This window comes from Chaetodon auriga, chromosome 1, assembly GCF_051107435.1.
Source record: "Chaetodon auriga isolate fChaAug3 chromosome 1, fChaAug3.hap1, whole genome shotgun sequence".
Lineage (NCBI taxonomy): Eukaryota > Metazoa > Chordata > Actinopteri > Chaetodontiformes > Chaetodontidae > Chaetodon > Chaetodon auriga.
In genome coordinates, this window is record NC_135074.1 from 5,915,001 (window position 1) to 5,936,849 (window position 21,849).

The window sequence follows — 21,849 nt, forward strand, 5'->3', positions numbered from 1 at the left end:
TGACTGTTGGTAGGAAACAGAATGTCTCCTGCATCAAAGTCCAATATCTTGTTGGATTATCCAATCACCCCAACCTCTTCCCTCTGTGCACTCTGTGGTTCTACAACAATGTCACACTACAGTATGTACCTTCTTTGCTCCTAATCAACAAGAATCATAATTCCTATGGCTGTTGGAGGGCGCGTCACGACGTCCTGAACAGGTTTTGTCTCAGGACATTTGCTCACAAAGCTTTTTTTCTTGGTGGTACACTCTCTCAAAGCGGGTAAAAAGTAGTGGTATCATAGATAATCTGGTACCATGATGTTTTAATACATTTTGATACATTTTAAGTGACTCATGGTTGCCATTTGAATCCATTGTAACTACTGTGAAATCAAGCTAACAAAGGCTGCTATTGCCCAAGAAGCAGCAAGTTCCACACTATTCAGCTCCACTTTGAAAGTGTGACTATTTGATATTCAAAAGCTGGAGTAGTCTTTTGAGGACATATTTTACAACAGAAATCTCTCAATAGTCCTCAGCTTCCCAACTTGCAAAAGTACTTTGCTGCATTACCTCTCACTTATTGTCAGTGCACTGTCCTTTTATTCTTTATGACATGTCTCTGCATCCTGTATGACACTGCCTGTGCCTTTCTCTTTCCGCCTGGTGAAATACAGGTAATGTGTTAACATCACGGAGTGTGTTTAGTACGCTTCAGTATTGGAGAAGAAAGTACAGTATAAACCTTTTTCTCTGCACTGTTTTGTTGAAATGAAAGGGAAACAAAACCAGATCTAAAATTGCAAGAACAGCATCGCTGAGGCAGTTTGAGCAAGCATTATTCCCTCTGTTGAGCTAAAGAAATGTCAATACATTTGCAAAAGTTACTCAGGAGTTCCCTTCATATTCAACTAGCGTATCGGAGGTGAAATTAGCTTTGCAAACAGACTCTGATTCTGGTAATTCACTGCAGGATTTCATTGATAGTTTTGTCTATGGTCTAAAGTTTGGGAGTACGTATAGATGGGGGGGGGGGCCATCAGCTGTGAGACACCTTTAGAAAACTGACAAACCAGATCTGCTACTTGTCATCTTGTATTGAAATCCAAGTATATCTTAGATTGTAGATCAGTTTGCAGTGCTTCAACCTGGTCTGTAATATAAAAATAATATTTTTATTATATTAGTTTATTATAATAATTTATGAAAATATGTTTCATATATTTTTATAATGTAGTGGTAAGTGTATGAGTGGTACTGAACAACTAGTTTTATATTAAGAACATCTGGTTAAGGAGCAAGTTGCCTTGCAAACCCACTGTTTGCCTTTTACATGTAAATGAACATGAGTGAACTGACCTTTAAGTTTGATTACTTGTATTTTGCCATGCACAGTCAAAAATTAATGATGTAAACAGGCATGATGACTGATTGTTGGTTATTTACCCGCCAGGAGCACGATGTGTAACTGAGCCACACGCAGACACAAAAAGAACACATTGTCGGACATGCTCGAAATTGTCTAACTATTTGGCAATCATTTTTATTTTTATTTCTATTTCTGACATCCTAGTTATTTCCGTTAATCCTTTGCCACAGATAGCTATTTTTGGGGTGCCTCCTGATGAACTTGTAACCACATCTATGCAGGACAATGTTATAGCTCTTGCTTCCTTGATTGCACATAGAAAAATTCTTCTCTTATGGAAATCCTTCCAGCCACCTTCCTTCAAATCCGGGCTACACGACCTATTATTTCTATTGAAGCTGGAGAAAATCAAATTCAACCTTAGAGGCCGCCCCGAAAAGTTTTATTCACACTGGAAACCATTACTTGATCATGTCAATAAACTCCCTGCTATTGAAATGTCCCCATGATTCTACACCTACACCCCACTCCACCGACCCCCTGGATATGACCCTCTACACTGTGACTGGTTCAGGAACAGTGGGCTTATCTGCTGAACTTACAGAGACGCAGGCAGCAAACAAACAACTGATGCAACCCGCTCTTTCTTTCTGTTTTTTTTTTTTTTTTTTTTATGTTTACACTGAGATATACAGAAAAATTAAAATGTAACTCTCTTCAGATGTATCATTTACTGAATAAATACTCAATACTTACTCAATAAAAATCATTTAAAAACAAAAAACAAAGAACACATTGTCCACAGATATTTCAACATAATTTACAGATAAGAACACTGACATTCGATGACTTTGAATGTTAATAATAATAACTATAGATCTAACAATATGTAAAACAATAGGTGAAGGCTGATGATCTGTGACAGGATGCAAACTCTGATCTTGTGCACGAAAGTCAGACAGGCAACACACTCATCCACCACTCCGACCTCCACACCCTTACTTTCTGCTTGCTAAACATGAAGGACGTACAGTACTACTTCCTGCACTGGCACTGGATGTTGGCATTAGATGTAAACTGTGAGGTGCAAGATCAGCCAAAATGGGCGTAATTCCTGGGACACTAAATCTCTGACTAATGACTTACCTCATCTCCTTCTCTTTTCACTCCTTTTCACTTACTTTTCATCATCAAACCCAGAGGTGATTGTCCTTTTGGTTGTCTCTCTGTGTTCTCCCAGCTGTTCAGTGAGGATCTGGAGTGAGCTTTGAAGCTCAACAAGCAGTTCTGCTCTGAACAGCAATCACACCATGACTATGTATATTTACTTAAGATGAAATAAAAGTTCCCACGTCTTCATTGCTGTCAAATAGCACTGATCTTAGAATGCATGTTATACAAGCACAAGTCCTTTAAATGTTTGAAATAATATATGAAGAAAATAATGACAGCAAAAGCAGTGATCAATCACCTTTTTTACGCCATTGGCTGGTCTCCCACCCCAACTCTGATCAGTCTGGAAAAGCACACCTGGCATGTGGGTTTTCGTTAAATTTTCACGTTTTTCAAATATTGCTGACACATGCACATGTCCTGCAACTCTTGACACCAAAATGACACTGTGCTGCTCAATTGCTGCCCTTTGTTGCCTCCCCTGCAGGCAAGTTCAAAGTGAGTCATGGAACATTCCAAAATGGGTATAAAGAAAAATAAAACCTGTTAGTACGTGACAGATAAGTCATTTCATCTGCACAGAGCTGTGCCATGCGAGCAGCAGAGTGCAGAGTGGTACAGAACCTGAGAGGAGATGGACGTTTGTGGCCACAGACCTTCCTCCCAAAACTGTCCCTCTACTCATCCTGCTCCCCCTTCACAAGGAATGATTGTAAAAATCCCATTGCTGGAACAGTGCTAGGATGGGATGTAAACCTTTAGCTCATAATATGTCATTAATAATTTACATGCTTATTGTAACTACATTCAGGGACTCATACCTCCCTCCTGACTCCTCTTTTTTTTATTTTCTTTCCCCGCACTTTGTCCCTGAATGCAGTCTCGGTGTCGTCACTGTAATACTGCAAGACAGCTACAGCTCTGACCTTTGCATCTTCTCTGCTGCTTTCATGTATTGTTACTATTATAGCAGTAGAAGCTCCCTGAAAACCACACTGGATAAGAATGTCAGCTAAATTTAGAAAGTATAAATCAAGAGTGCTCTTGCAGATGCGGCCATTACAGAGGTCTAATTTAACTGATTTGCTGCTGCACTCTACCCTCCGTGCTGGAGCTGCCTCAAGCTGATGGACGACCTGACAAACAACATCGAACATGATGCCAGCTCCACAGTGGCCACTACTGTAGTGGATTGATAAGAGATCAGGCATTTGTAAGACATTGTTGTAAGTGTGTGTGTGTGTGTGTGTGTGTGTGTGTGTGAGAGAGAGAGAGAGAGGGGGGGGGGGGGGGGTGACAGTGGAGGAACAAGTGGTTTCCGATCTCTGATTCTCAACTTGTCTGTCTTTAATCGGATGAACTGACTTCCTCTGGTTCAGACAGAAAATCAATTGCAGTGAAGAACACCAATCACTGATCCTGTCTTGGCGACCCATACAAATGTCTTGTATGTGTGAGTGTATTTCTGACACATTTTCATTCTCAGGCTGTCAACTATGGATGCCGCTTTGTCACACGCACAAGGTACCCTTTAGCATCTTTGTGTGACACACAAAGCCTTCCTGCCAGAAAGCCTTTGTAACACATGTAAGGTGCTGTGAAACACTGACAGTTTGGTTCATTTTAGGCACCAAAACTACTTCACTTTTATTTCAAACAGGACCCAAACTCGAGTATCTTTAGCTAAAGTCCTCTGTGTCACCTACCACTCTACCTTGACCTCTCTTTGACTCTTTATATTACGTCACCTTGCTGTGAGCGTTTCAATATTGCCGTGGATGGGTTTGCAGTAGAGTTAGATGAAAGTCTCATACAGATACTACCGGGTACCTCATGCAGTCTATATGATATGCCAAAGGACGTGACGAAGTGTCAGTATTTGACGACCTGGGAATTTTTAACATTCTTATCTAAATTGTATTTAATTTTTCTATTTTACAAAGGTGAAACGCATGCATCATTGAATGCATTTGTTCGCCTAAATGTGTGACTGCCAGGATGCTTTCTGACATGTACTTGTGTGCTTGAATGTGTGTGTGTGAGCAATGGTGTGCCCCATATATTCAGACACTGTCTATTGATCTCTTTGACAGTCTCCTCATGTCTTTAACATGCCGCAGGATTGCACAATCACTCACATTGATAGCATGAGCAAGAGAGAGAGAAAGAGAGAGGGAAAAAAAATGAGTCTCCCCTGAAAAAATAGTGACGCTGAAAGAATAAGTGAAGGAAAGGTGAATAATGTTGCCTTATATCAATGACTGTGGAAAAATGTAATGTGGTTGGAAGAAAGGGGAGTGAGAAGGATCAGAAAGGGAAAAATGGGAACATGATAAAAAATACAGCTGCTGTGGATTTCAGCAGAGATAGATTGTAGCAAAGAATGGAAGTCAGTGCATGAAACAATAGGGAGAAAAGAGTAGAAGGAAGAAAGGGAAAAGATCAGAAAAGGAGATTTGGGGGATGATGTGTGGAAAACAAATCAGATGGCGTCTGTGCTTGTGCTTTTTGATGGTCTTGGAGTGTACAGTAGGAAGTGTGTATGTGGCCACGGCACATGCAAACACACAATGATACAAGATGGAAAGGGAACACTTAAATCGTGTTTTACATCATGCGAGAAAAGGAAAAAAAAAAAAAAAGTCAGTATGATTGTACATGTGTCTATGAGACACATGAGGAAAAAAAGACAGAAGTACCAAGAGGAAGAAGAGCAAAAAGGACCTCTCCTGTGTGCTCAGCATATTAGAGGAGGCGCTGCAGGGCAGTGGAGAAGACAGGGGTGGTGTAACAACACGCACACACACTCTCATACACTCGTTTCATCCAAACACGTGTGTACTGACCCTCCCACACACACTCACAATTACGCACACACACGCAGACATTAATTGATCCCGCTGCAGCAAAAGCCGGCAGAAAGGCTAGACATGTGGAAGCTACCCTGTGGCCTCTGCCCACACACAAATAAATAGGCTACTCATATAACAGCATTGCACACTTCAACGAGGGAGCAGCTTCTGAGGCTACAGGACTTAAGCATGGCAGATGACCTTCACCGAGGAGTAGGAGGCATGGAAAAAAAAAAGGTTATCGACATATTAACGTCCAATTTCTTTTAATGATGTAGGGTTTTTTTTTTTTGATAAATACTTGAGTGAGTGATTCAGGCTCTTGGGATACACCACCAAACTCTTTTTATGAACAGGGAGGTTTGTCACGTGGCCTTCAGTAAGTCTTTAAAACTCTACTCTTAAAAAAAAATAGAATAAGAAAAATACGAAATCCACACTGGTGATGTAACTAAGTCTCTTAGGGCATATCACGCCAAGTTGGTTTCAAGTTATTTTGAACCCTCCAGCCATTTTCTCCTTAGCTGCATTTGTTTGGAGAAATGAAAGCCCCGGACACTGACCAACACTTTGCTGAGAGGGTGGTCAGACTCAGAGGGTTTTCGAAGAAACCTTGGAGCAATTTGTTCACGGTGCAATAAGAATATATGAACCAAATATTGGCGGTTAGTGATGTACTCTACTCCCTCTGATGCTGGTTACATTAGATTTCCCATTAAGGATGTGTTTTTACACCTCAAAATGTCTGATCAGTTCAAGGAAAGACTGTTGTCATGTGACATGTTGTCTTGATAAATTAAGAAGTTGGTGTTCGTAATGCAACCAAACCTTTGTGTAAATGCTGCCAAATAGGAGTATTTTTGTTAATTTGTACCAGAGTAAACAGGTGATTGATTGTTTTTTTAAAATCTTCTTACATTCAGGTAAATCTCTTTTGAAACCAAATCAAGCATAGCACAAGTTCAGGCAGGCCACGGAGGTCAAGCTCATTGGCTGATGGCTCAGCTGACTCTGTATCGTGCCTTCTTGCCACATCTCAAGCAGTGCTCTCTTTTTAAGCTGTCATAGCTTGCTTACCCTTTGCTGCTTCCTCTGCAAGACGTTTAAAACCCACCTCCACCCCAGCCCCACCTTTATGCCATGTCTGAGTTTATCAATGTCATTTGTGTCATTGATGCCCGCTCTGTTCTGTTCCCTTGGGGATCTTTGCTGCTTCTTACCCTGCTTATGGCTGTTCCAAGTAGGCATATGGAAGAGCAGAGAGAAGCTCTCTTTGCTTCAGGCTTTTCATGCAACCGCGTGAAAGAGCAGGGAGGTCCCAGAACAGAGCCACACCGCCAAATGTAACATATGCTGTATTAATGTATGCTGTATTAATAAATATACTTTGATTAAAGTGATCCTGACTGAAATACTGCATTTTTTTTAGTTTTTTATTTTATTTTATTTTTTTACAATTATCTGATCCCTGAAAGCAATCTTTTGGTTAATCCAGCCAACCTTGACCAGAGAGCTCTTGACCATCTTCTCTAGCAAGGTTTTAATCAACCAATCAAAGACAAAATTGTCCTCAGCCCACACTATTCTTCTAGCAAGGCCAGATGGTGTCAAGTGGAACAAGGAGATGGAAGCATTCAGTTATGACAAAAGTGAAGCAATTCTCATAAAGAGGTTTGTTGTTGGATTGTATTACATTAGATTATTATTGGTTAACATATATGTATTACCTGTGTATGAGGCTGTTATAATAGTAATTCATGAAGGTATCAATTTCTACATTTGGTCAAAATGATGAAGCAGCATTCTGATATTCTGTATATTTCCAACTGCCGCATTCCCGCTTGATTTCTTTTCTTATTCTCAATGCCAGTGCTGGCACACACTGCATGTTCAATGGGAATTGTACTGCTAGATATGAAAAAAAAACAAAAAAACAATCTGTTATCACAGTAATGACAACCAAACACCTTGATAACAACATGTGACAGAAATGAATGGGGACATTTTCAGTTGTTTAATTTCCTTTTGATTGTTGTGTTCTGAGAAAGTATTTCCCATACCGAGGCTTTATCATGCAATTAACAATAGTTGGCCTGATAGAAATCAATGTTTGCAATATCTTATCTCGGTGGCCTGTCTGTCAAGGTTTGCTTAAGTTATTCATATTCAGATCTGAGATGCTCTGAGCGGGAGCATTCATTCAATCTGTCAAAGACTTCCACTGTGGGGGGGGAAAAATAAATAAATAAATAAATGATCAACATTCAAAAAAGCTGGCCTCCATGCAGTACTGGCCCCATTCATCTCTGAATTTCTCTCCACACTTAAGGTATAAGCGTCCATGAATCCATATACTATGACAGGCTGTGATATATTGAAATTAATCTTCCAGTTTTTCAAATCACTGACCTATTATATAGGCACTGGGTCTGCAAACAAAGGAGTAGAGCCCGCCTAGATTGGTTCTTACCCATCACCCACTTTACAATAGCTTTTATTAGCTATATTCGATTACACCAATTATTACTCTATTTTCTACACTCTACTCTGTTGGCTCTTATTTATATGCCCTGTCACCTCAGCTAACTGTAATCATAGAAATTACCAGCTTCACATATTGAGTTACTAAGAATTACAGATGTTCTTAAATTAATAATTAAACGTTTACATAGATACAAACACATAATTCTACAAAACCGTTTAAATGAGAGATGGTGGGAATGGGACACGGACAAAACAGATGTTAAAAACTTCAGGAGCAACATGATAATATGGATTTGGTATTAATAACTTCAGGCACAACACTCTCACGTCTATCTTACTGCTTTGCATTTATAATAATGACATTTAAGTAATATGATGAAGGTCACAGTAAATCAAGCACTGCAGTTTCAACAACCCACTAATGTTAAAATATGTTGATTATGAAATAGCAACATAGCTGATGATACTGGCATTAAAATAATTAGACGATGGGCCATAACTCAATGGCAGAAGCACGGCATAAAGGAACAGAGGTAAAATTGTAAAACAGTCGAAATTCCATTAAAACGGTGAGCGCAAGGCTAAAAATTTATTAGTCAGAAATTAGAATTGATCTTGGCGCAAATTGTTGCTGCCAACTACAATGAATTATTCATGATTTTTTTTGGAAGATGTAATGATGCAAATGGGCTCACACATTAACACTGGGAACCAGGATTGCATGTATTTCTGTCCAGCTTTGCCTGTCCTCCCATGGAACTGAACTTGTAATCAAGTCATTAATATCAAGAATTTGCATACTTGTCTGTCACCAGACAGACAGACAGATAGTTAAATTAATCTGAGCTACTGCAAGGTGTCAGTGCTGCTGGTTTCTTTATGCAGCAGGTGTGAAGGCTGTGCTGCTGTCCAGCTCTTGGTGTTTGTGACCTGCTGTTGAGATGCCTGCTACCGTGACAGTGACTGCTTCCTGTTCTGGGCGCCTGCAGTCATCTGTTTTCAGCGCTGTTAGGCACAGAGCACTGGTCTTATGTGATGAGTCTTTCTCACACCTCTCCTGTCACCAATCACGTTCAGCGTTTGGTGGTGTGGCCCTTGGTTTGATACTGTACGGCAGGTGGTTGGAAACCATGGTGTTGGTTTAGAATTGTGTTAAGGAGCATAAATAAAAAAAACTCAAAAATAAGTTACTTTGTGACAGTGGCAAAGAAAAAGTGGAAAATGCTGTATTCCATGTGCTGATAGGGTTAATTCTTAAAAAATGATTTAGACAGACACATTATGTGCAGTAATTTAGAGCTTATCTTGTAATAAAATAATAGTTTCAACATTTTCTAGACAGTTTCCAAAATTCAATTACTTCAGCCTGTTTTATCCCAGTGATTTATTATTTAGAATTTAACATTCAGTGTTTACAGTATGGTTAACACCCTATGGCGGACTGCTCAAACTGGTGATATTTTTTTCATCTCTTTTACTGTAGTTGAACAGGCCAACCCACATACATCCCTTTCATTTTTTTTTTAAACCAGACCTGTGCCATTTGTCGCTTCAGCCTCTGCCTCTCTGGTACATCTCGTCTGTCTGGCTGCCAGCGCTGAAAGCCTTTGTACAGCAGCCTCCAGGGCTGCAGTTATAGACATCAAATTGTATTTCTTTAGTAGCCAGGCCCTGTCCTTGATCATCACAACACCAGTTAGGTCGTCTTACTAGCCTGTTCATCCGTGTGTTCATGTTGGTTTCCAGCATTAGGACATTGGCTATGGCTTGACTTCCTGATCTTCAATCATACTGCATTGACAAAATGTTTTCCCAGGTGTACAGTGGCATGCAAAAGTTTGTCAGTTGGACAAAATGTCTGTAACTGTGAACACTTAAGTGAGCAGAAACTGGACTGATCTCCCACAGGCATTGAAATGAAACCTCCTCTTCAACATTTTCAGCAAAATTAGTTTATTATTTTTGTTTAGTACAGTGAAAAAAGGAAAGAGCACCTTACAAAGGTTTGGGCACCCCAAGAGTTTTGAGCTCAGGTGATGCAATTCTCAAAGCTTTATAAATACTCTGACTCCTCAAACCTTGTCCCAACAATCAGCAGCCATGGGCTCCTCAAAGCAGCTGCCTAGCACTCTGAAAATTAAAATGACTGATGCCCACAAAGCAGGAGAAGGCTAAAAGAAGATAGTAATTCATTTTCAGGTAGCTGTTTCTTCAGTTTGTAATGTAATTAAGAGATGGTAGTTAACAGGAAAAAGTGGAGGTCAAGCGGAGGTCAGGGAGAGCAGGAAACTTTTCTGCTGGTAGGACTGCTAGAAAGGCAAATCAAAACCCTTGTTTGACTGCAAAATACATTTATGAAGATTTAGCAGACTCTGAAGCAGTGGAGCACTGTTCTACTGTGCACACCTGCACAAATTTGACCTTCATGGAAGAGTCATCAGAAGAAAACCTCTCCTGCATCCTCACCACAATATTCAGTGTCAGATGTTTGCAAAGGAATATCTGAACAAGCCTGATTTAGAAACAAGTCCTGTGGACTGACGGGTGCAGGCTTTCATAAAAAGAACACATCTTCAACTGTCAAGCGTGGGGGTGGATTGATTATGCATTGGGTTTGAGTTGCAGCCAGTGGCACAGTGAACATTTCACTCTTAGAGGGAAGAATGGATTCAATTAAATACCAGCAAATTCTGCAATCAAACATCACACAATTGTAAAAAAGCTGAAGATGCAAAGAGGATGGCCTCAACAAGAGGATAATGATTCTAAACACACCATGGCCATGGTCCTTAAAGTCCCTAAGCATCATCCAAAGTCTATGAATAGACCTCAAAAGACCAGCGTACACGAGACAGCCCTACAGTCTCATGGAACTAGAAGCCTTTTAAAAGGAGGAATGGGTGAAAATCCCCCAAACAAGAACTGAAAGACTCCCTGGCTGTCATAGCTGCCATGTTACTAGGTACTGACAATATAGGGAGCACAAACTTTTCCTTTGTGCCCTTTTCTACTTTTTGTTATTTTAAAACTGCAAACAATGGAAATAAAAAGTAATCTTGCTTAATATTAAGGAAATGTGTTATCTTTCGCTTGCTGTTTGGAAATCAGGTCATTGTTTACTCAGTTGTTCACAGTAAAATAAACTTTTCATGCCAGTACATGTACAGTCAGCTCAACCTGGTTCTTGATGCATCATGTGCAATAAGTGCTCACTTTGTGCATAATGTTACCTGGTTCCTTAAACTGTTCCCTAAACTGAGAATATCTTAAAATGGAAATTTGTGTTAAACGTGTGCAGAAAAATGTGAGTGCTATCCATTTCCTCCCTGTGAATGAAAGATACATAAATTGAAGTAGCTCTCTGATACTAATATTGAGCAGAGGAAGGTAACATTGTGAAGTTTCGGGTAAGGATGTGTGTTACATTTCTCTTCAAATCTGGTGATGTGGGTTCAGTTCCAGGCGTACGATGACAAGTGTTTCACACCCGCTCTGGGGATGACAGTGTGGCTGACAGACTGAAATGTTTGGACGACAAAGTGTTGGTCCTCAGAGTACTTGTCCTACTGACTTTGGTGGTTCCCTGACTTTTCCTCTAGCAATAGCAATTTTCAATTATTACATAGAGTATCACTACATTCGCATGATGGATTGGATAGAAGTTGGTTACAGACGTCCATGTTTCCCAGAGCATTAATCATAATAACTTGGTCCTGACTTTTCATCTACCACCAACATCACATCAGTAGTTTACTTTGTCCAATGCTTTGATTTATGACCAAACCAAAAATGAATGACATTCTCATCAGCTTCAGCTGTGCTTTGTGTTAACGATAATTAGCAAATATTAGCATGCTGACGATGGCATGCAGGTCAAAGCACTGCTGTGCCTCAGTGCAGCCTTACAGAGCTGCTCGCATGACTGGAAACTCCTTGTCTTGTTCATACTCAAACCTCAAACCAAATTTTAGCTAACGTTTAAAACTGATGCTGTTGTATGACAGAGTTCCGGGCAGTTCTGAATTAGCATGAGATCCTTAACCTAGCATCTTCAATTTTAGTGCCGCCCACAGCTCAGATATTTCAGTTTGGAAAAGCCCAGCAATTTTGTCGACACTTAAACAGCTGTGTTTATTTTATCACCACAGATATACAGTTCACGCACATTAATTAAATAAATGCAACATGCTAACAGAAAAATTGTTAAGTGTAAGAGAGGTAAGCCAAACGGAAATAATAATCTGTTCCTCTGATCTTTGGTTTGTGGCCATTGGATGACTGTTTTAGCTTTTCAAACCTTAAAAGGCTTCTTTTGTCAGGGAACAAAACAAGGTCCCTATAATGAAAAGCAGTACTTTAAAAGGGTGATTTTTGAAAGGTGAGAAACTGAAATGGCTAATGACGCACCTGGGTGCTCATGCTGTATCTGACATTAAACAATGAAAAGCTTTAAAAGTCAGATGTTGGCAGTCTCTCCTGGCCTCTGCAGTGCATTCGGATTTGGAGTGGTCAGTGTCACAAAACAGGAAGAAGGCGCTGTTCTCCCTGAACAAATGATGCTGAAGCGCTACGAGTTTCTGGCAATGACAGATGGTGGAAGTCCATTGAATAACTTAATATAATAATAATTATTATTATAATAATAGTATTAATAATAACAACAATAATAATAATTTTAATAACAGAGGTGATGGGGAAGTAACAGACTGTATAATAAGACTTAAGAGAAATAAAATCACAATGTCCCGGGTGTGTAATAGGACTACAAGTCACTTTGGTATGATCATCACATACATTTCAACGTCATATGACACAAAAATGATGCATTTGATTTTTTTTAACACCTTTAAACTGAACTCATACTAATCCCTGACAAAACTTTTACTGGACTGGTTCCTTTTATTACTTACTTTATCCTTTATCCTAACTTCATCCTCTCAGTTTTTGAGTGTCAGCTGATGCCTAAACGTTATTCATCAGGCATACTTACAATAACTCTTTTCAGCATTTCAATGTTTAAACACTTCAGCGACGTTCAATGGTTTGACCTCAGATACAACTTTATCTCCTTTAATGTCTTCAACTTCAGCTTTTACTGTCATACAAAGACATTTCAAAAGGTCAGACTGCTTAACATGTTAAAGGCATCGAAAGTGTTTCATATAGTTTCCTTCAACTGTTCAATTGCTGCACTTAGCATACGTTCATTTTCCACAGAAAATGTAGCTTTCCTAATGCTTAAAATCTAAAATGCTACACCTTTAACTACCCCTTCATCTTAACAAACTCAGTCAAAGGCAGCTGCTGTTCATCTCATTTACGAGTACCACAGTAAGAGTTACAGTGTTTTTCTTTCCTCTCTGTGCTCACAGCAGATCATACAGTAAGTCTCTATCAGCCATTCAACCAGAGAGCTGTGCCAGTAAAAACCAGCAATTCCACAGCACATTCGACAGTATCTGAAGCTGAGAATTGGGATTTCTACAAACTGCAGTTGGCAACCCATTGGTGAAAGACTTGGAGTCAGCAATGTGAATGTGAGCTAAGGAAACTCAAATTGACTGTGTGTTTCTCTGCAGGCTCTGCACCAACCATCAGAGGCGCAGAAAATGAAGCAAATGAAAAGAGCAATTGGAAATGCCTCTGGAAGCTAAATAATTGCAGTGATGGCAGTGTGCAGGCTTTTAAATTTTTATGTTTCTTAATGAACCATTTACATAAAAGACACAAAACAACGGAGAAAAAAAACAAAAGCAAGAATTATTGGGCACTGAAGAGAGTAAAGGGGAAAAGAAAGCAAGTGGTTAGGGAATCAGTGAAAGTCTGCCTTGAGATGCAGTTTAGCCAGGGTGAAACTCTTTGATGAAACCACAGCCTCTCTCTGGATGAGCTGAGCTTTGTGTGTGCTGAGCGTGTGTATTTGTGTCAGTGTGTTATTTTTGAAGACGGGAAAATAAATGCAATGCAATGAAATGAGCCAAAAAACACATCCAAGTGTCTTTACATTGGGTTTGTGTGGGTTAATGTGGCAAACCGCGCGTGTCTACTCAAATGGGTATGCATACGTGTGTGTGCATAGACAACCAAGTAAGTGCTATTTCTGCTCTTTGAAAGAACAAATGGGTACCGACTCTGTTTCATCTCAATAAACAAAAGACAAGTAACATATGCAGCCAACAGGCTTCCCTCACTGCCGTCTGTCTGGATATGGAATAGTAATTTGGCAATAAGCACAATGTTGTATTTTGCTGCTGAATGTACAGTATGTGTGTGCACCAGGGTGCACCAGTGTGTGTGTTTGAGATGTCAAATACCATTCCATGACTGAGGAGTTCAGTGTTTAGTAGTGAGGGGCAGAGATCTTTGTGAGCTCAACCAGTTGTCCCGATTAAAGCCAGCTGTTTCTCTTCATGAACTAAAATCCCATGCAAACTAGAACACGCACGCATACACCAGCAACTGGAATTCTCTGAAAAACACTTCAGCTGAACTGGGGAAAGTAAGTAAGGTAATAGAAAATCTAATTATTTATTTCATTTCTTTAAAAAAAAAACATGGTTGTATAAATAGGCACAACTGAACTGAATCATTCTCTACACTGATGGTGCAGTCTGACGGCTCAAACTGGATTTCAAAATACGCTTCACATCACTTGCAAATAATGCGTAAATGATTTGTAACAGATCTCTGAGGAGTGTCACATGGCTGTGTAGAAATACTGCAGCAATTTGGAACAACTCTGACAAACACGATCTTTGATATTAACACTGAAGAAATGGCTTCCTGTTTGCTAATACTGCTGATCCCACTGAGAACACCCCAGTTGTTCTGCACTGCATTCAGCTTATTATTTTGGTTCACTAGTCAATGTGATTGACTCTCAGCGGCTCACATGCATGTTCCACTTTGACACAAATGTTAATGAGAAATGAAGAGAGTCAGCTGTTGGTCTGGCATCATTTGCAAATCTCCAATAACGATTTTCTTTTAATACCTTCCTTCAAAGACCATTCATTCATTCAGCAGCAGAGGCCACACTTCTCAAATATTAAACTTTGTCTGAATACAAGCACACATACAAGAACTCTGTCAACCACAGATCTTATCAGGCATTCAATTCCAGCTTAACCATCTTTGATACGGTCACATAAGGCACCAAAAAAGTGGAGGCTTGACACCCAGCATTGGTCAAACAAGCGACAGGATTTCAGGAGTTGGCAGCCAAAATCCAACTAAAATGGAAGAAAACATTTGACTAACATTCAGGAGAACATGTGTCCAGAAGAGTGACTTTGTCAACAAGAAGTGCACTGCAATCATTAGCTGAGAGGACAAGTCTCTCGTCTTTTCGATGCAGTGGTAGCTGGCTTTTTCAAGAGGAAAAGCTGTGAAGATAGACAAAAGACTTGTGTGTGACTAACCAAATTAATCATTTAACTAATTCACCTAATTAGTCAGGTCATTAAATATCATGACAGCAGGAGTCGACGCAGTCAAAGTACAGTGTCAGACTGGCTGTTTTAGAGGGAGAGAGAGAACAATGAATAGGGCACTCACTTTCAGGTGCAAGCTCATTATTAAATGACTTGTGAAAATGAATTGTTTGGGATAACACAGGCGAGATGTGCACAAATACACACAGGTCTATGTTAGGAAAATAAAAGAAAGCAGAGAGTTGTACTATCTGTGCATTCAAAAGAAACACTGGCGAAAGCAAAGGACAAGGAACCCCTGTGTGGCGTTTCATTGTGCACACAGGCAAGTTCATTTTTGTCACTAAGGACATAGTACTGACTTCTATTCAGTCTCTGGAGATTTCCCCTTATTCAAACCACTGCCACTTCATGCCTAACCTTGACCATAACTCACCAACTCACCACCACAACGACTCTTCACACTAAAATTGCACAGTTTGCCCCCCAATGGAAGGCGAGTCTGCACAATGCGCGCATGTGAACTGATACAACTAAACACATACTAAACTCCAGCACTGCTGAGGCTCAGCAGCACTTGTGGAGCGGGCCACAAAAGCAGACAAGAAATGATCTTAGTTCCCGATATATAACATTTCTAGCCTCACACACACATACACACGCACTCTCACACACACACACACACACTCGTCCCTCGAAGAATCGTTTCAGAAGCTCTCTCTCTTTCGCTGTGTTAAACCGTGCCTCCACTCAAAATAAATCCCTGGAGTGCGAGTGAAAATAAGAACGAAAAAGTAAGAGAGCAAGAGAGAGAGAGAGGGAGGGAAAGCGAGACAGACAGAGAGAATGAGATGGGATTACAGGGATAATGTGAGCAGATGGAGGGAGGTCGAGGCTCCATCAGGACTCTCCACTCCAAACGGATTAAAAGACTTCAACCGAGCCACTGACAACCGAACGGAAGCTATGTTCCTCACGCTTGAGACACCGAGCTGAGCTGGGCTCGCCCCCCACTGCCCACCACTAAGCCCGGAAATGAAAACTTGTCGTCTTTCGGCATAACGCAGTAAACACTTAGGTCATGGAAACGTATTTCAACCCACTGTCCCCTGTTTTGCCCTCCTATCAAACACATAAAAGGCTAGGCTTTTGGGCTTTTCTTTAAACCCATCCATTTAGGAATCATTTACACTGATCCTCCACTTTAAAATTTGTAATAACATGCAATAAGCAAAACACATCACAGTTCAGATATAGATGCACCCATGGCACATTGAAGAGTCTGTCACACAAACCAGCAGTGGTCAGACAGGGATTTGGCCACAGAAGCAACAATATGTGACGTGTATTTAATCTTCATATACACTAAGCCATTTTACACTTACTATACAGCCCATCCTTATTGAATCTGGTTGGATTTAGCTGGATTACACATTAAAATGCACCTCCTGCACGAAAGTTTTTCATTAAAATGTAGGCGACACTTCTGTCACTGCCTCTCACGCGTAGTATTTACATCTTTTAAAACTAACAAGAAAACCTTGTTTTGTTTTGTTACTTCGCCAACATTATCCTGACAATTCATTCTTGACAAGAATGTTATTATTTGAGCTGTCTCCTGTGTTGTTTGATTCCAGCTCATTTATTTAAAAAACAAAAAACATAATAATGCAGTCTGTCAGAAAAGATTAAACTAGCTTAACTTTTGACACAGTGCAGGGAAAAACATTCTATACTAATGCATTTCATCGGCTGGAGAAATAAAAAATAAATAAATAAAATTGAACTGTCTACAATAACGCAACTTGGGTGAATGTGGATGCAAAAGTCCCACCTGAGTGCCTCCTTCAAATCAAAGAGTAGCTGAGCGTAAGCTACGTCTTCTGGTGCTCTATAAAGGAACCCTAAGAGGATGCTGTAATACTGCAACAGTAAGGTAAAGTGTCACATTTGACACTGATAGTATACAGTTTTTTCCCATCAATATTAATGTGTTTAAGAAGGAAACGATTGTGACAAATAGCCAACATTGCATGCAATTACTGCGAGTGTAAATTAGCACTGTGTGCCAAGAGCAGGCTCAGCTTCTTTTCTGTATCAGGATAGTTTAGATTACCCAGACCAATAGGTCTCATTGATTGGGTCACTCCCCCAGTCAAATGTTGTTAACTGGTCTTAATGGAATTCTTCTGCATTCATCAGACAGACAGGCAGACAGACAGACAGACAGACAGGTTGATTAAGCCAAGTTCAAAGTCAATACTAGGCTTTTTCTAGAGGATACATATTGTTTTTGCTCTCTATATTCTAGTCTGTGGTGCTCACTGTCACAGCCAATTAGCCCAGTGTTTCATCCCTTCACATATGCATTTATTAATGTGAATGTGCCTGCATGTTAACTCTCTCTCTGTCTCTCTGCTCTTGCACTGCAGGTGATAATTAACCTGTTGGTACAGTGGCCGTTACGCATCGCGCTTCTCCCCCGACATCCCAGCATCTGTTGCTGCTGGCAGCAGCCGCAGACACATTCGCGCTGCCCTAATTCATCTAAGCACATGAATCATCATCAACTCTGATGAATGTCACTCAGTTTAACCTTTATTGTAAACACTGAGCACTCTGACACTGCTTACAGCCAGACTCCCCTGGGCAGGTCTGATCTCTTCTGATCTCAGAGTCTAAGCAGGATTGGTTAGTGCATGGATGTGAGGCCGGCTGGGAATACTGATGTTGTAAAGTGGGATAAGAAAGTGTCTCAGTGGTTAGCAGTCAGGGTGACACTAACCCCAGCAATAGGATCTTGGATTAGAACTGCACCAGAGCTGAGGCCTACAATATATGTGCGGAGTCTTCACCCACTCATTTGGGTTTCCTCACTCATCCCTGCATGACTTTCCACCGAGCCAGTGATCTCATTCTGCTGAACACAGTGGCTGCCTACTGACCCCGCTTCTAAACGCACTGAACAAAAAATAAATGCTTGGAATTGAAATAAAATACTTTTTCCGAGTACACAAAGTGCTGATTTCTCTCAAATTCTGAATAACAAATGTGTTCAAATCTGTGTTAGTGAGCACTTCTCTTTTGCTGGATAATTCAAGCTGTAGCATATCAAGATGCTGATTAAACAGCATGATTGCACAGGTGTGCTTTGAGCAGGTCGCAATTAAAGGCCACTTTAAATTGTGCAGCTTTTTTTTCTTCAAAAAATCATTCATTAGGCACTAAACTATGGATTTTCTCATTGATCAGGTTGTTGATTGTGGCCTAAGAAGTGTTGGTCCACTCCTCTTCACTGATTGTGCGAAGCTGCTGGACATCTGCAGTAATTGGTGCACGTTGATCAGAGCATCCCAAACATGCTCAATGGGTGATATGTCTGGTGAGTGTGCAGCCCATACAAGAGCTGTGATGTTTTCAGCTTCCGGGAATTTATGTACAGATACTTGGAAAATGAGGCTGTGCATTATTATGCTGCACCATGAAGTGATGGCAATGGATGAACAGCAGACAATGGGCCTCAGGATCTCACCATGTTATCTCCGTGCATTCAAATTTCCATCAGTAAGATTTACCTGTGTTTGTTGTCCATAGCTTATGCCTGTTCTCTTTATATTTTTGTTCACAGTAGAAAATATTTTTTCAGATAAAATGTCCCAGTGAGGACAAATTTCACTATCATTAATAAGGTATAACTCATCACAATAGAACACTTGTTCTTGCGTTCTCCTCTTTATAACTATAGCAAGCATATACTGTATCTTGATCAGTGGAATCCAAACTAGGGTCCAAGAACTTTTGGAACACCTTTGGAAAAGCAGTAGGGAAGAAAATTCGCTTTGCAGCAACAGTAAACCTCGCAGTATTTCATCCTCTGAGAGAATAAAGTTGTACATATTGGCCTCAGGCTTCACTGTCTCACTAATATCACTCCATTTACATTGAACAATGTTTATAACAATATCATCGCAACTGATGAGAATGAGGAATGAGGCTTTTTGTAGAGGGACGCTCCGTCTCCGTGAGTATTTACGCACATAATACAATGTGACGAATTCAACAAAAAGACACACAAACATAAAACGATAACAGAAGAGAATATGTTGCTATTGAGATTTGTGACACATTTGTTTGTGTATTGCCCAACGATCCTCGCAGGGAAAGTACACGAGACAAGTAACGCGCTCACTACCCGTCACATTGTCGCTCACTCTCCCTTTCTCTCTCTCTCTCTCTCTCTCTCTCTCTCTCTCTCTCTCTCCTTCACACACACTCTGTCACACACAGAGGCACACCGGGTCGCTCATGCGTGTTCGGTCTTTTGCTCACCTCTTTTATCCTGAACTTTGACGGTGATCTCCACAAGAGGCTCGGTCTCTCTGTCCAGTTTCCGTGATATGACTATATCCCCGCTGTCCCGGCTCACGCTGACCGGTGAGCTCTCCGCGTCGGGCTCCACCAGCTCAAACGCTGCCGACTGAAACCTGACCGGGTTCAGGTTCATCACCACTGAACCGATCCCTGCATCCTCAGACACGTTGATGAAAACGGGGCTGTCTGATTCCAGCACTGACCTGGACCTCCGCTCTGGTACTTTGATTTGCGACTTAGGTTTCCGTTTCCCCTGATGGGGGTTCAGCGTGGGTGCCACGGGCCACTGCCGTGGATTGATCTCAACAGCAACGCTCTGGCTCGTGCGAGGTGGCCACCCCCGGTCCCGGGCGAACACTTTAAACTTGATCGGTTCATCCAGACCAAGGATGGAGTCCACCAGGAGGATGTCTCCGGTTTTGGGCACCGCATAGAAACTCCCGTTTTTTGGCAGAGCGAAGTAGATGAGCTCCGCGTTCTTGCCGCTGTCATCGTCCCGCGCGGTGACCGTGTAGATCGACGTGCGGAGCGCAGTGGCATCATCCAGGCTCAGTTTCACATCAGCACCGGGGAAAGTGGGCTGGTGGTCGTTAGTGTCCAGGACGTCCACTTTGATGGACGCCACCTCATCGACTACCGGAGACTGTTCCTCTTCGCTGGAGAGTCCCGCGCATTGCCCGCAACACAAACCAAGACCCAGTGCGTATTCAGCCCGTTCCTCTCGGTCCAGAATCCCCGAGGTCTTCAACAAAATATGCCCCCGTTTATGGTGCGCAAAGACACGGAAATTTTCGTTCCCATCTCCAATGAGTTTGAAATGTGTTGCCGCTGAGCCGGACTCCCCAGCACCGCACAACCTCTGCGAGTTGAGCCGCTTTAACGGGACACTCAGTCCATTGACCCGGGAGCCCGGAGACGAGTTCTCAAACACATGACCGTGAAAAAATGGCACCTGCTCCACGGTCCCATTCCCGAGAGCGCACGAAACCAAAAAGGGTAAAAACGCGACCCAAATCATGACTGAATATCTCATTGCCTCCGCTGCACTACAGCGCTCGTGCCACACCGACATCCATGGGTGCACTTGTTCCTTGGGGATATTTCTCGTCTTTCCCTTTATGATCCAAAACTTCCATTAAATTGGAACGCAGATATTTGTTGGCACCATACTTCATCTCGGCGCAGGAGAACTTTATGGGTTTGTGTCGTGCGTCCTCCTCCTCTCCTGCTCTCCTCTGTTTGCTGTCTAACCAGCAGAGCTGCCTCTCTGTGCGCGTCGCAGAAAAAAATGCTTCTTACAGCTCGAGTGCGCGCTTACCTCCGTTCCCTTCCTCGCTGTCTTTTGCGTGCGTCGCTCTCGACCGATCTCACACGGCGATTGCACTTAATCCATTTTGCGTTTGAGTTGCTGCGAAGTGTGCGCAGCCATACAACGGCTTGCTTTCGAGCTGCATCAGACCTCTTATCATGAGGAAATCAGTTTTATTTGCCACTCAGATGTACTGATGAGCCGTGGTTCATCATGAGGATGTCACACAGAAGCGGCAGTGTTACGCATGCATTGCCAAAGCATCCAGCGCATTGCATCTGTACCAGAGGGATGCTGCGGTCACGGATTCTCTCATCGGAAATGAACTTCTCAGCAAAGGAGCCGCGAGTCGAATCAACTCGTGCTCGTGCACAAACACCCACACTGTCACAGGCAATAGCGCGTAACTGTGCGTGTGTGCGCGCCCGTCTGTTTGTGTGTGTTCGTGCGATCCTAAGGGAAACAGTGATCAATGTCCAGTCTTGCACGTCCAGATCCATCACTCCTGTTTCCAATAACACGTCAAGACATTGGATTAAAATAATGTAAAAATCGATCATTTTAAAACGCCTCCGAGGGGGGCAAAGAGAAAATAAAGACTTACAGCTCCAAACAGGATCTGAACGACCCCAGAGCTGTCTTTGTGTCACACAGGATTGCCTTAACATGTTCATCATTGACTCTGTTTTCTGTCAGAGTTTTTGCTCCACAGGGGTCTGTGAAAGTTTCAGACAAGTCCCCAGCAAAATGAAGAAGGGTCTCATCATTAATACAACAGCTATTCACTTTCTTATATCAGCTTTCACTTTCATTTTTCCTCCCTGCATGTAGATATAAATGGACCAGACCCAAAATCTTTCCATGTGGATCCCT

At 41.5% G+C, this 21,849-nt stretch overlaps 1 protein-coding gene across 1 annotated transcript in view; it reads right to left on the bottom strand.

The window, feature by feature from the left end:
- Positions 1 to 21,279, bottom strand: part of LOC143323213 (neural-cadherin) — a 305,557-nt gene extending 284,278 nt beyond the window's left edge. The window contains exon 1 of the mRNA XM_076734978.1: positions 19,626 to 21,279. Coding sequence (XP_076591093.1) covers positions 19,626 to 20,739 — 1,114 coding nt within the window. The 5' untranslated portion in view covers positions 20,740 to 21,279. The remainder of the gene's footprint in view (positions 1 to 19,625) is intronic.
- Between the last annotated feature and the right edge of the window lie 570 nt (positions 21,280 to 21,849).